At 34.6% G+C, this 15,283-nt stretch overlaps 1 protein-coding gene across 2 annotated transcripts in view; it reads right to left on the bottom strand.

Moving 5' to 3' along the window:
• Positions 1 to 15,283, bottom strand: part of egfra (epidermal growth factor receptor a (erythroblastic leukemia viral (v-erb-b) oncogene homolog, avian)) — a 79,899-nt gene that overhangs the window by 23,275 nt on the left and 41,341 nt on the right. For both annotated transcript variants that reach the window (XM_051881562.1, XM_051881553.1), the window contains exons 6-16: positions 14,104 to 14,222; positions 13,187 to 13,328; positions 12,728 to 12,844; positions 10,655 to 10,781; positions 8,990 to 9,063; positions 8,782 to 8,872; positions 8,403 to 8,602; positions 4,084 to 4,216; positions 2,566 to 2,656; positions 2,178 to 2,335; positions 1,999 to 2,040 (exon numbers count right to left, since the gene is read on the bottom strand). In XM_051881562.1, the coding sequence (XP_051737522.1) occupies positions 1,999 to 2,040; positions 2,178 to 2,335; positions 2,566 to 2,656; positions 4,084 to 4,216; positions 8,403 to 8,602; positions 8,782 to 8,872; positions 8,990 to 9,063; positions 10,655 to 10,781; positions 12,728 to 12,844; positions 13,187 to 13,328; positions 14,104 to 14,222 (1,294 nt within the window). The remainder of the gene's footprint in view (positions 1 to 1,998; positions 2,041 to 2,177; positions 2,336 to 2,565; positions 2,657 to 4,083; positions 4,217 to 8,402; positions 8,603 to 8,781; positions 8,873 to 8,989; positions 9,064 to 10,654; positions 10,782 to 12,727; positions 12,845 to 13,186; positions 13,329 to 14,103; positions 14,223 to 15,283) is intronic.

Here is a 15,283-nt window from a genome sequence, read left to right as displayed (position 1 = left end):
TAAAATCTCTTTTTTTTTTTTTTTGTCATTTGATAATAATGATTAACTTTATGTTGAATATTAAAAGTTTTTATGCCTATTTTAAGTGTAAATTAATTAATAGAAATTCATTTAGGTTTGTAGGGTAATAACAGTTTTTTTCTTTTAAATAATAAATAATAAGTTAGACCCTTGGCGTATGATGACCCCCCTCAGAATTGGGCAGGTTTTCATCGGCATGTTGTTGTTTTTATTGCTTAATTTAATAATTATTATTTAATTGTGTACATTTCAAACATCGCGATTATTCATCATAACTGATAAGGACAATCGAGCAGAATCATTCATTCTAAATTCATAGTCTATCACTATTTTAATATCACTTCAATTAAAATATAGGCATATATATACAGTCAAACCAAAATTTATCCAGACACCTTGAACATTTCGTTCATTAATACAGTTCATTCACTATAGTTTAAATGGCAATAAAATATGACAAGATCTCAGAGTTAAACTGTGTCAGAAAAAAATAATCGTCATTATGTCAGATAACACAAAACGCAAAACATGGTCAGGTCAAAGTGTCTGAATCATTTTTGGTTCCAAATTTGTATCAGTTTTACTGGTAGTCCACTGTATGAATAATTTTTGGGTATAATATGTCACAGTTTACTTTATTTTGCTATCCTCACTTACATTAATGAACTATAGTATCCTGCACCCACTAGTAAAAATATAATATAAAAAATTTCTTAATAATTTTTGGCTTGACTGTATGTATGATTCATATAATTATATATTGCAAATCAGATGTGCCATTATTCCACAAAACTGCCAAAATTTACATAGAACAATTGATTTACATGTATTGTTTCACATTAATATATATATATATATATATATATATATATATATATATATATAAATGATAATGAAAACTCAGAAAAATAAGCATTTCCTGTCAGGCTTTTTGGTCATCTTAACTTTCATGACTTTCAGCTTTGTGTTTGTTACGTGTTTGAAGTTAAAAATGGGATGTTCTCACAACATTTAAGTGAGACAACTGTTACCAGGTGTGGTGCAGATCAAAGATGGTACAAACAGAGTAGTGTTTCGAAGAACTTTACTTTGGCGTTATTGAGGAGTTTTACAAAGGGTTTAGAAAGTGAAAAAAAATATAACATTAAACAAAGGAAACATGAGTGTCACCCAAATAAAAGAAATAAACAAAATAAACCAATCCTTACAACTAACCTCTAAACTAACTAACAAAAGAAAATATGAAAATAAAACCAAAATCTTCAGCGTATACGACGCCCGAACTAAACTACTATAATCTACAAACAAAAATACAAGGGTGGTGCGACACTCACAAACCTAGGCTAACATAATACAAATTAACCTAGTCAAACAACTAAATTAGCAAGATTACATCCCCTAATAATATATAGGATGATGCATCATCATCCTGTACATGCTAAACTAATTTCTATATCTGTTACAATTCAGCGGAAAAGCATACTGTTCTTTTAAGGAAGGCATCTTCCTCTATTTCTCACCATATGCATCATTCTCATTATTATAAAAATTCACTGAGATGAAGACTTGAGCATGTGGTATCATTTTCTAAAAATATGTTCTAATTCACAGCCTTTTTTTTTGTTTTTAACTTTTTCAACAGAAACTACGGTGACATATGAGGATGAACGGTTACACTATTTCTATGGTCCACTTTAGACAATCTACTAGCTATAAGTAACTTTGCAACTACATGTCAACTAACTAACTCTCATTAGAGTATTAGTAGACTGTAGTAGACTGTTAGGTTAGGGTTTTGTGTTAGAGTTCGGATAAGTGGAATAAGTTGACATGTAGTTGGAAAGCTGCTTATAGATAGTAGAATGTCTAAAGTGGACCATCGAAATAAAGTGTTACCGGACAAACCCTATTGTTTACATCACATTTCTAGAATATCCCGAGAATCACAAAGCATCATAAGACAGATTCACTTCTCACCTTTTGAAATCTTTGCAGTCTTTTAGATCAGGCCCAGTACATCTGCAAAGCAAAACATAAAATCCAACAATCACAACTAGTACATGCTGCAGTCCCCGAGGAACCTGGTTGAATTACACAAATGACCGTTTCATGTCATTACATTCAAATGAATGCATCATATATAAGACCTCTCTCACCCCTGGGTGCAGTTCTCATGACAGGGCTGGCACACGCGCATCGCGTCAGCATATTTCCAAATGAGTATGTCTTTCTCTCCCGGTACGCCTTGCGGGCAGCGTGGTACACAGTGCGGCCCATCTTTGTAGTTAGCACAATCTGCACATTTGTCGGGTCCCTGGACAAAAGTTGGCAATTAGATGGCAACAAGCAACTTTTCTACAGTCTTCTAGTGATGTGAATTTAATGATGTGTCTTGCAGGACACTAGTGGGACAGAAAACATTGGTTTGAGAGACTGGTGTGCTGCCATCAGCTATTTCAAAAATAAGAAAAAAAAAAAAAAAAAAACACTGTTTACTGGCATCTAGCAGAACATGTGGTACTGTAGGTTTGGTTTGATACTTACAGGGCCGGTGCAGGTCAGAGTTTCATTCATGAGCAGACATTCAGGGTCGCATTCGACACACGTTTTGTTGACCTCATATTCACGTGGCTCACTATATAGACAAAAAAGCGTTCCAGTCACTACAGTTGAAATCATTATTGAAATAATCAAATAATCAATAACACCAAATGTTCAAATTTACTAAATAGTGGGCCACTTTTTCAGATATTCCCCCTCTTAGCCTCCCAACATTTCCTGTCCTATTCCTACATTCCTCTCAATCAATCAATCAATGAGTAAATCAATCAATCAATACTGATTTGAGTTATTATTTCAATATTATTTTATTGAGATTATTGTATTATCTGTTGGTCCACACAATTCACAATGCTTTTATGCTGCCTTTACGTTATTTTACGTTATTTCTTCAAATTTTCTGTCACTATTCACTTGCATTGAATGGACCTACAGAGCTGAAATATTTTTCTTAAAAATCTTTGTGTGTTCTGCAGAAGAACGAAAGTAATACGCACCTGGAATGACAGGACAATTTTAATTTTTAGGTCTTTTCATTAAAGGCACAATATGTAAGATCTTTGCATTAAAATATCCAAAAACCACTGGCACAGTGTTATATATTTTGTTCTATTGTGTACTTACATTATCCCAAAATATTTCCAACAACGTTTAAATCCAGAGAAATTTGCAATTTTAACCAGTGTAATGGCCCGTGTCATTGCGTCGCCTGTCAATGATGCCATGTTACCCTCGATTTCCGTAGAAACGCTTTAATATATTATTAGATAGGTGAGCAACTGTTTGGATACATTTCTCGACAGAAAACTAATCATTGTTATATAGATCAACACAGTTAGTCATGTTGTTCGAATCTCGTTTTCTTGATTTACCGTGAGTAAAATGTTTATACCATGCCTCAGAGACAACGCTATTATGTCAAGTGGCTAACATAGCATAATCAGAAAGAGCTTTTTTTGACAGTAAAAAACAGCATTTTCTCCACTATAACAACGTTCAAGTTCAGGGAAGAAGGAGGCAGGAACCGGCAAACGTTAAATGTAGCTTTAATCATAATAGACATTTGTAACATAACGAAAGAAGTGGCAGCGGCCAACTACGACATATGTAAGCATAATAAAAAAAGCAACATAAAATGTCCCAGGCCTGGTCCTCTCTCGCCCCTTCACAGCCGTCATTCCTTCTTATATCCTCAAGGCCTCATTCTGCTCCCAGGCTCTCGCCCTGTATCATACCACAGTAATGATAATAAAACTTTAATACATTAGCTCATCCATGAACATGATTTCTATCGGGTTGTTTTCCATCGGCTGTGGAGGTGAAGATGACAACTCCCACGATTCCACGCTCAATTAACGGCATCTTCATGCTACACCTTTGTTATTGTTTTGAATAAGCGACCTCATGCAGCTAAACTTACATACTGTGCCTTTAAGAGACTTGGCCCCATTTGTAGAGCTGTTATTTAGAGTTTAAATATGGTTAAATTGAGAAAGCACTCACCCAGCTAGTAAGTTACAGGAAGCCACGCAGTGTTTTTTACGGCTGTAATGCTTACAAACGAAGCACATAGTGGGACCAGGACCCCAGCAGCCATCAGTCGTGCACATCTCATCACACGTGCTGTTCTTATTCGCTGTAACACACACATTCAGATAAGATATCAACAACAAAGATATACCTAGTTGAGCACATTGATTTAAATCAACCTTGAGTCAAACTTTCCATTATGCTTGTATTTAAAGGAATAGCTCACCCAAAAAGAGAGAATTCTGGTATTATTTACAATTTGCAAACCTTTAAAGGGTTAGTTCACCAAAAAATGAAAATAATGTAATTTATTACTCACCCTCATGTCGTTCTACACCCAAAAGGCCATCTTCGGAACACAAATTAAGATATTTTAGATGAAATCCGATGGCTCAGTGAGGCCTCTATAGACAGCAATGCCATTGAACTTCTCAAGAGCCAGAAAGGTACTCAAAACATATCAGTGATTCGGAGCACCAAAGTCACGTGATTTCAGCAGTTTGGCATTTTGACACAGGATCCGAATCACTGATTCGAAACAAAAGATTTGAAGCAGTGTTTTGAAATCGGCCATCACTAGATATCGTTGAAAAGTCGTTATTTGGGTTTTTTTTTTTTTTGGCGCACAAAAATTTTTCTTGTCGCTTTATAATATTAAGATTGAACAACTGAACTCACATGAACTGTTTTAAATATGTTTTTAGTACCTTTCTGGATCTTGAGAAGTTCAATGTCATTGCTGGCAATGCAGGCCTCACTGAGCCATCGGATTTCATCAAAAATATCTTAATTTGTGTTCCGAAGACGAATGAAGGCCTTACGGGTGTAGAATGACATGAGGGTGAGTAATAAATGACATTATTTTCATTTTTGGGTAAACTAACCCTTTAGGTTTTCTTATTTTTTTCCACTGAATGTAAGAGACATTTTGATGAATCTTCACACAGATATTTTCCATACAAATAAATCCAAAAAGGACTAAAAGCACCATAAAAGTAGTCCAAACAACTTCATTCCTTTATTCCATATGCCTTATTCATGAGAGATGCAAGAACCAAGGAGTTTAGCAGTGCATATTTGATTTAGTCACCAAATATTACCAAATATTAACAATTCTTACTTTTTCATTGAATGTTCAGTATTTATAATAAATTATTTATCTGTTCACATTATTATGTTATTTTTTTTTTAAATTTTTTTTTAATTCATGTGCTCTCTAGAATGGTTTCTCAAATGGTGGGTCGCAAAACCATTTTGAGTGGGTCATGGAGTGTTCAGTCATAGAAACAACAACAACAAATGTAATTCTGTTATACGTAATACGAGGCCTTTATTTTGAAAAACGTACATGAAAGCTGCTGACACTGTCAGACGCAGTTTAGAGTACCTAATTCAGTATCTGCAGTCCGATGAGTTGTTTTCCGGGCTATATCAGTGTCATTATTCTAATGTTATTTTTGTAACTTGTTATGGAATAATAAATCTCTCACCTCAGAAAAATAGACTTTCCTGTCATGTCAGCTGTTATACTGTGCTCAGAGCGTTATACTGTGCAAATGCGGTGGCGCACGCTGTATATCACTTCATCATAAATAAAGAGAAAAAGAAACTACGAGCATGCAACATCATAGTTATATGGTCAATTAGTAAGTCATGAAATTACCAAATAGTGCCAATAAATTATGTACAGTAACTTGTACTTTGTGTGTTAGCTGGGAAGGATTTGCATGCAGGTATGATGTTCATTCTCTTAATCAAGAGAAGTTTCCATATGTTTCAGGAACATTTCATGTTAGTATTGTGTATTAACCATGGAAACTGTTGTTTCCGTAAGCCCAAATGCCACTGCCGTTTTAACATAGAACCACCCTGAGCGAGTTCACAGCGAGTAGTACACAGTCCGCCATTGCTGCACTGACGAGAATGTCTCCCAAGCGTTTTAGGTGTTCTGTAGCTGGAGATGGATTAATGTAGATGTTCTGTAGATGGATTAATCCACATAGCTCTCTCCATTTACTCCTGAAATCTGAGCCACTGAAGACGAGGTGGATTAATTTTGTTTTAGAAGAAAATGCTCCCTCAACTCTACCGAAATTTGTTTATGTCTGCGCGAATCATTTCACACCGGACTTCTTTGTGAACGAATGCCAATACAAAGGGACCAAAAACAGAGGTTGAGCTAAAAATTTGTTACTCAAGGATAGATTAGTACAAACTGTTCGTGATCCAGCTTACAGTCTCAAGAGTGATACTGGATACGGCAGTAATGAAGGTGAGAGCACTTTATTACAGTTCATCGGAGTTGATTTACGGATATAAAGTTTACCAGTTTATTAAGCACCACCCAAAAAGGCATAAGGTCTTTATATATTTGTTTACTGTTAGTTGTAACGAGTGTTTCTGTGTACTTCGCTGTGTATGTTGATGTCATGCAAGGGAGAGAGAGAAAGTTTATGGATAATATTTTAATGCACACTTGCACTGTTTTATTAAACTCGTATAGTGATTTTCTAGATTGAAAACAGATGCTTCATATTTTGTGTGAAGTACAATAAACGTTATAAAACTCATCGGTAAACAGGCTTGTACCAATGTAGTAGATAAAAACAAGAAGACAATATAAGTTATAACCGTAATGAAACTAAACTATACCTGTTCTATCTCCATGCAGCATATATTCGCAGTTTCTGACATTATAGTGCGTCCTGACTGACTCCTGGAGAATCAGCTCTTGAAGCTCCGCCCTCTTAGTTCCGAGCGCAGCAGCTCATTTGCATTTAAAGGGCACACACTGAAACGGCGCATTTTTGCTCACCCCCAAAAAGTGGCAATTTTAACATACTATAAAAAATTATCTGTGGGGTATTTTGAGCTAAAACTTCACATACACACTCTGGGGACATCAGAGACTTATTTTACATCTTGTAAAAGGGGGCATAATAGGTCCCCTTTAAATGACTCTAAACATTACTGTATTATCAAAAAATAGTTTGGGACTGCAATTTAATAGCCTTACCTTATACTGTTTATTCATCAGTATTAGTTATATTCTTAAATTTATGTGTATGTTAAGTAAAGTGGGACCATTTTTGTGAAATAAATTTGTAGATTTATTATAATGGACAAACCAGTTGAGAACCCAATTTCAAATAAATAAAATAAATAAATAAATAAATACCCTGCTCTACACTTTTTCCGTTCGAGAGGCTGTTTTACTCTGATATGCTGTACCTCACTATAGGGAAGAAATTGTGATCGCAATTTTCAGTGAACAACTTAAATTTTGTATTGTATGACTCCCAAACCCTTGCGAAAAAAGAAGCGTGAACTGAATGTAAGAGTTTTTGAACACTTAAATACATGTTAGTTACATGTTAGTTACAATACAATAAACATGTATTATAATTTAAATGTACACTAAATTCAATTAGATAAACTTAAGAGTGCTTTTTGACTCAATTACTCTAAGTAAGACTTAATCTAGATATGTAATGTCATAATTACTTGAATATTGTCTTTGAAATAATGTTTAATGTCATTTTACTTAAACTTATATGTCATGCATTTTAATATATTTGTAATTACACATTTGCAATGATAAAGTTGGTTCAAATTATAATCAAGTACTAGACATGTGCTTTAGTATGTTAGTAAACACATTGATAAGTGTACTTTAAAGCACAAAGTGCACTTTTTAAAACTGTACTTAAGTGTGTTAAAAATCAGTCAAAGTGTACTCAATTAAGTGACCCTTTATTTAATTACTATTGTATTATTAAGTAAAATTTTTTTTTTTTTTTTAATTTTAATATTTGAAGTGCACACTAGAAGTTCAATACAATTAAGCACACTTCTTTTTCACAAGGGTTTGGCTAATACGAATACAACATTTCCTATTCAGCTATTTCCATGTGATTTATTTATTGTTGGGACTTTGAAATTCATGGTGATATTAATCAATTATGTAATGAATTATTTGATTTTTGTTAATTTTGTACATTCAATACAATTAAGTGTACTTCTTCTTTACAAGGGAAGACAAAAGTCGTTTGGACAGCTTTTATGTTTAGCTTTTTTGAGCTTGACACACGCGATCAGTATGAACTGCATTTGGAAAAGGACTGTGTGAAGATTTTTTAAAAATTCTCTTTTTGTGATTCACAGAAAAAGACAACTACATACAGTACAGGTTTGGAGTGACATGAGGGAGTATAACATTCAACAGAATTGTCATTTTTGGGATGAACTAAACTGAAATTCTTTGACAGGTGTTATTGTGAAAATGAATTTACCGCAGGTGGCAGCATTAGCATTTGCTGACATTCTGACACTCTGTTCATCAGATTTGAAGACGCGTTTCCAGTGGTCAAGGCTGGTGTAGCAGAGATGCTGATTGTGAGAGATGACCACATCACCATCACTGATCTCCCTCAGAGACCGCAGGCCCAAATATGTGATTTTAGTTTGGGTGACAGCAAAGCTGAATGCACCTCTGTGGGAGCAGGAGAAAGAGAGAGAGAGAGAGATGGAGGTTCTTTCAATGCAAAACAGACTCAAAAAATTGACTCATTTAGGAGCAGCTGCTTTCTAATTTGTGATTTGTCATAATCTATCAAAAATCTCTGAAACTGCCGACGTATTTGGGATCGTGATATTTTTTAATTGACTTACTGCTGTTTTGTCCGTCCTCGGATGACCTCAAGGTTTTCAAAGGCGCTGAGGGATGACATGCTTTCCGGCCACTGCTGAATCACCAGGTAGCCTTTGAGTTGGGAGAAGAGGAAGTTTATGAACACTGAGTGGCTACAGGTTGACTGAGTGGCTACATGATACATTTTAACTATCATAAATGTCCAATATTAAACCACTGCATTCTCACCAGTGATTTCTTTTACAGTTCTGAACACATTGAGCTTGGCTGGGTCCAGTACTGGAGTTTTAGTATGCTGGTCACTGAAAAAAAAAGTTCAAAATTTGTAAATAGTTCTTTCTGGTAATAAAAACTAAATAATTGACAGATCCTAACGTGCCACCATAAGCAGAATGATATTAAAGAGTTTGTGGAAAATTTGGCTCAATCACACAATCTAAATGCTAAGCAAATGGCAAATAAATATGGTAACACTATTTCGATAGTCCACTATAACTATAACTTTGCAACTACATGTCAACTAACTCTCATTAGAGTATTAGAAGACTGTCTGCTTAATATCTGCAAACAATTTTGATGGTCCCTCAACAGACATTCTATTGACTGTAAGTAGGTTTGGGTATCGACAACTGGTTCCATTTTAGAACTGGTTCCAAGTTTCCAAGAACCATTGATTCAATAATACACATGCATTTCAATTCGGCTTATCGATTCCTGTGCGTAAATTTGAATGCAATTTCAAATCATTCAAGCACCAAAAGATGCAAGAGAAAACTTAATTCGGCACTCGCACACTGTTTTCTGTGCTCCGCACACATCCAAAGCAAGTACCTGTCTCTCATACAGGGTGTGAATACTGAATTGAGTTCTCTTCTTGCACTTGAACAGACACAAAATGATGTCAAAAATGCACACAAATGCACACAAAATGATGTCAAAATATCCTCATTAGCACAGTTGGTTTATCTTTAAGTGAACGTAAACAGTTGAGAAAAAACACGTGTAACAGTATATTGGATCTGTGCAGCTCTTAAAATGACAGAAATCTGTCTGAGTCATTACTGTTAATCAAAGAACAAAAGAAAAGACAATCACTCAATGATCTTGACTGAATAACTTTTGTAACTTTATTAAGGATGAATCTATATTGTATTTATAAAAAGAAGACTATGCAGTGTTACTTTACATTTGATTACAACATTCAGTGCTATCAATTGGTTTATTTGTTCTTATTTTATCATTGACTGTTTACTTGTTTTTAATAATAACTGAAATTTATAGTTAGTCTAGTTGTTTTTACTGTGGTATTTTTGTTAAAATCAGGCAAAAGTTCCTCATGAAAGTGTTCTTTAGTCTGCTGATTTTTGTTCATGGTATTCAGCTATGTTTTGCCAAAAGACAGAAATATGTTTGATATCTAAATGTTTGACTTCACTTTTTTTTTTTTTTTTTTTACCTTATTAGAATCAATAATCGATAAGCAGAATTGGAATCGCTAATATTCAAATGATACCCGACTCTCACTATAAGTAACTACTATAAGCAACTACTTGTCAACTAGCAGTCATTAGAGTATTAGTAGACTGTCTGTTTAATATCTGCTTACACTTTATTTTCATGCTCCCCCAACAGACTATTCTACTAATTCGAACCCTAACCTAACAGTCTACTAATATGCTAATGAGAGTTAGTTGAATTGTAGTTGCAAATTAATGAGAGTAGTTGAAATGTAGTTGCAAAGTTACTAATAGTTAGTAGAATGTCTAAAATGGACTATCGAAATAAAGTAACCAAAAATATTCAAAGGATAATTGTCTTTAAGCAACATAGAAAGGTACTAAGCATTGTGCAGTCAATTCTTTGTTATCAGAGAATGTAAAACATCATTCTCACCCTTTGAATGTTGTGGGGAGGATTGTAACACCTCCGCTGATTTTTGTGCAGTTCTCAAAGGAGTCGATGTTGCTGGCATTGATTGACAGGACATTGGTCAAAGGCCCCATTCCAAGCCCATTGCAAACTAGAGGAATGATTGCACACACATTAAATATTAACGGCAACTCCTTTCTTAGGTGAAGAATTAGCCATGAAGGCCATAATAAATTCAGTACTTATGCTACCAGTAAGAACTTCACTGAATTTATGCTTTGAATTATCTTAAAAACCTTTGTATCTGAAGGCATTAAATTATGCCTATGTACAGTGCTGCTTGAAAGTTTGTGAACCCCTTGCAGAATCTGTGAAAATGTGAATAATTTGAACAAAATAAAAGGGATCATACAATATGCATGTTATTTTTTATTTAGTACTGTCCTAAGTAAGAAAATGTTTAAAAAATGTTTACATATGGTCCACAAGACAAAAAAATAGCTGAATTTATAAAAACAACCTGCTCAAAAGTTTGTGAACCCTGATTCTTAATACTGTGTGTCGTTTCCTGGATGATCCACGACTGTTTTTTTGTTTTGTGATGGTTGTTCATAAGTCCCTTGTTTGTCCTGTGCAGTCAAACTGCCCAATATTCTTCAGAAAAATCCTCCAGGTCCCAAAAATTCTTCAGTTTTCCAGCATCTTTTGCATATTTGAACCCTTTCCAGCAGTGACTGTATGATTTTGAGATCCTTCTTTTCACACTGAAGACAATTGAGAGACTCAAACACAACTATTAAAAAAGGTTCAAACATTCACTGATGCTCCAGAAGGAAACATGATGCATTAAGAGTCACGTGGTGAAGACTTTTGAACAGGATAAAGATGTCCAAATTTTTCTTATTTTGTAAAAAAAAAAAAAAAAAAAAAAAAAAAAAAATATATATATATATATATTTTTTTTTTTCATTTAGTACTGCCCTTCGGAAGCAACAGAAGACACTTAAATGTTTGCCAGAAGACAAATTAAGTACAATATTCCTTGATATTCAAATTCAAAAGGTTTTCACCCCCTGGCTCTTAATGCATCGTGTTTCCTTCTGGAGCATCAGTGAATGTTTGAATCTTTTTTAATAGTTGTGTTTGAGTCCCTCAGTTGTCCTCATTGTGAAAAGATGGATTTCAAAATCATACAGTCACTGCCAGAAATGGTTCAAATATGCAAAAGATGCTGGAAAACTAAAGAAGATTTTTTTGAAGAATATAAGGCAGTTTAACTGCTCAGGACACACATATTTATAAATTCAGCTATTTTTTTTTTTTTTTGTCTTGTGGACTTTATGTAAACATCGTTTATGTAAAATATCTTACTCGGGACAGAACTAAATAAAAAATGACATGCATTTTGTATGATCTCTCTATTTTGTTAAAATTATTCACATTTTCACAGATTCTGCAAGTGGTTCACAAACTTTCAGACAGCTCTGTATGTATGTCTTTACAAAAGTAAAATTTGTGTCTCTCAATTATCCTGCAATGAAATTAAATGTGTATATCAAAAGTTATCAAAAGGTTTCGGGTCAGCAACATTTTATTTAAAGTTATTAAATAAATATGCTGAGCCAGTATCTAACTTTTATTCAGCAAGGGCGCATTAAATTGATTAAAAGTGACATTAAAGACATTTATAATATTACAAAATATTTATATTTTAAATAAACACTGTTCTCATTAATTTTTTCAAGATAAAGAAATGTTTCTTGAGCAGAAAAACAGCATATTAGAATGATTTCTGAAGGATCATGTGACACTTTTTTTTTTTTTTAAAAATACATATCATGGCTATATGTTGGCTGTACTGTTGAAAAAGCTTAGTTAAAATAGTTGACGTGCAATATTATGGAAGGACAGATCACTAACAGACACTAATGGATTATAATTTTTATGCTTTTTATATGGTTTTAATTATGTTTTTTTTTAAATTATATTAAAATACAGTTGTAAATGCAACTAAAACAATATGTTTTTCAAACTAGAAAAAAATTGGAGGAAAAAACAGCTTGTTAGAAAACCTAACCGCAGCAGTCTCAACTGTACCTTTTGGACACAGGCCATCACACTTCTTACATTTCCGAACTCCACCCTCATCCACCTCATAGGTGCCAGGGCTACATGTTCTTACACATGCCCCATGGTCTGTCACGACATAGTTGTCTGAGAAAAACATCAAACCATCAGTCACTCCAGAGTCATTAACCACAACCAACCAGCAACACAACCCTAATGCGTCAAATCATTCTGTCATGGTTATCCTGCTTTCTAGGATGTTATTCAGAAACCAGATTTTGAGTTGCAGGCTCACGATCCACTAGATTGTGTTGTTTATATTTTAACCATGAACACCTAAAACATTAATCTCCAGAATGCCAGAATTGAAGACCTAACAGCTTGAATTCACATGAAAGTTATAATTAGAATCTGGCCGTGTGGTCAAGTAGGAAAAAACAGTGAAGAATCGTGTCTCATTCTGACTTCAGCCTCGATGACGGGTCTTACGTGGGCATATCTTGATGCACGTTGCCCCAAAGCTGTACTTCCCGTCGGGGTTGGGAGCGAGCTGGTGGGTGTTGGGGTCGTAGAGCATGAGCCGTGGACATGCGTCCTTACATGTCCCTTCATCCTGGAAGTCCTTACAGGCCTGCAGAACACAAAGCACACAAACAGCATTTCCCATGAGTGCACTAGTCCGAAAGTATCTTCATTGCTCTTGAGGTTACATTTACTGCAGCTGTGTACTTCATTGGTAATGAATGTTTCACTGTAATATTGCAGACATGCTCTGTGTTATTTCATCAAAATAAGTTCTGAAGTGTTGCAGATTTATTAACACATTCAAGCCATAAAGTGTTTCCAGTCGCTAAATAACTTCTCGTATTTGTTCAAAGGCTTATATAGTACACTTACGGTTTAATTTTTTTTTTTTTTTTTTTGGTAAAAGAAATTAATACTTTGATTCAGCAAATTGATCAAAAGTGACAGTAACAAGATTCATAATGTTTCAAATAAATGCTGTTCCTTTGAACTTTCTATTCATCAAAGAATCTTGGGGGGAAAAAAATGCATCACAGTTCCCTCAAAAATATTGAGCATTGAACTGTTTTCAATGTCAATAATAATAATAAGAAATGCATTTTGATAAACACAGGAACACAGGAATAAAATATATTCAAATAGAAAACAGTTATTTTAGCTTTTATTAACACATTCAAGCGGCTGTGAATTTCTCACATGTTGAGTCATACTGCCGTCATTATTCACACTAGTTCAGTTCATAATTATTTAAACATAATGTCTACATCTAATTCACTAACTGTATCATAACTCACATAAAGCATTCAGTGTACTAAATGATGAATGAGCAAACAAAGTGAATGGTTGAGAAATGAATCAATCTGCACACGTGTGCTTCTCACCAGGCAGTCGGTTGGTTTGGGTCCAGTGCAGCCAGCAGCACAATGTTCATTGCAGCAGTCAATGGGTTTGGGTCCCTTACACCTGCCCGAGCACTGCTCCGCACAGATCAGCTTAGTCACTAGATTCAGAGAGAGAAGGAACTTCAGAGATCCTAACAGCTCTAAACAGGGTGCTACAGTTGAGCACAGCAACAACAATTCAATATTCTTCTGAAGAGTTTTCAAAACATTCCTCCGGGGGTCAAGTAGTGTTCTTCAGCAGTTGTGAAATATAAGTCAAGGATCAGCTAAACAAACTAAAGAGGAGCATTTAAAAAACTACTCAAAAAGCAGAAATAATTACAGAAAACCATAAACTGTCAATCCAGTGCATTTTGCAGTGGTATTGTACATTACTAACCAATATAGTATGAAACATAAAACAAGATAACCCAAGTTTAAGTTAACCAAGGGATACATATTGTATGGGATTAACAATATAAAGTGTAAGGGCCACAAAGTGTTTATAGTTGCTAAATAACTTCTAAAAGCTTTCTGTTTTTGCTTTTGTTGTATTTTTCTTTTTTTTTTTCTTTAATGCTTCTATATAGTACACTAGTGTTGTCAAAAGTACCGACTTTGATACCAAGTCGATACTGAAATTTTAAATATGTGAAGCTTTGAGCACTGTTGAGCAGATTCGTAAACACCTCTGATTGGCCATTGTGTTCACGCGCTCATCAGATATGTCTGTGATTGGCCACAATGATCAACGCACGGGAGCATTTGAAAGCACACAAAAGTGTATGAATTTGCAAGCGTTTTGAAAGTGGGAGCGTTTGAAAGCAGGCCTGTCCGCTGATAGATGCCTGCTTTCAAAGGCTCCCGTGCGTATCTGTGTAAGTGCTCAGTAAAGAGCACTGATGTGTATTTACAACGTTTTCGAAGCGTTGATCATTGTAGCCAATCAAAGACATATCTGATGAGCACGTGAACACAATGGCCAATCAGAAGTGTGTACGAATCGGCTCAACAGCACTCAAAGCGTCACATTTTTAAAATTTCAGTACAGACTTGGTACCAAAGTCAGTGCTTTTGACAATACAAAAAACGAAAGAAAGAAAGAAATTAATACTTTTATTCAACAAGGGTGCTAATTTTTCTTTGAAATAAATGCTGTTATTTTGAACTTTCTATTCAA

This window comes from Ctenopharyngodon idella, chromosome 2 (genome assembly GCF_019924925.1).
Source record: "Ctenopharyngodon idella isolate HZGC_01 chromosome 2, HZGC01, whole genome shotgun sequence".
Taxonomy (NCBI): Eukaryota; Metazoa; Chordata; class Actinopteri; order Cypriniformes; family Xenocyprididae; genus Ctenopharyngodon; species Ctenopharyngodon idella.
Note: the sequence above shows the minus strand (reverse complement) of the source record. Positions and strands in the feature narration are given on the sequence as shown.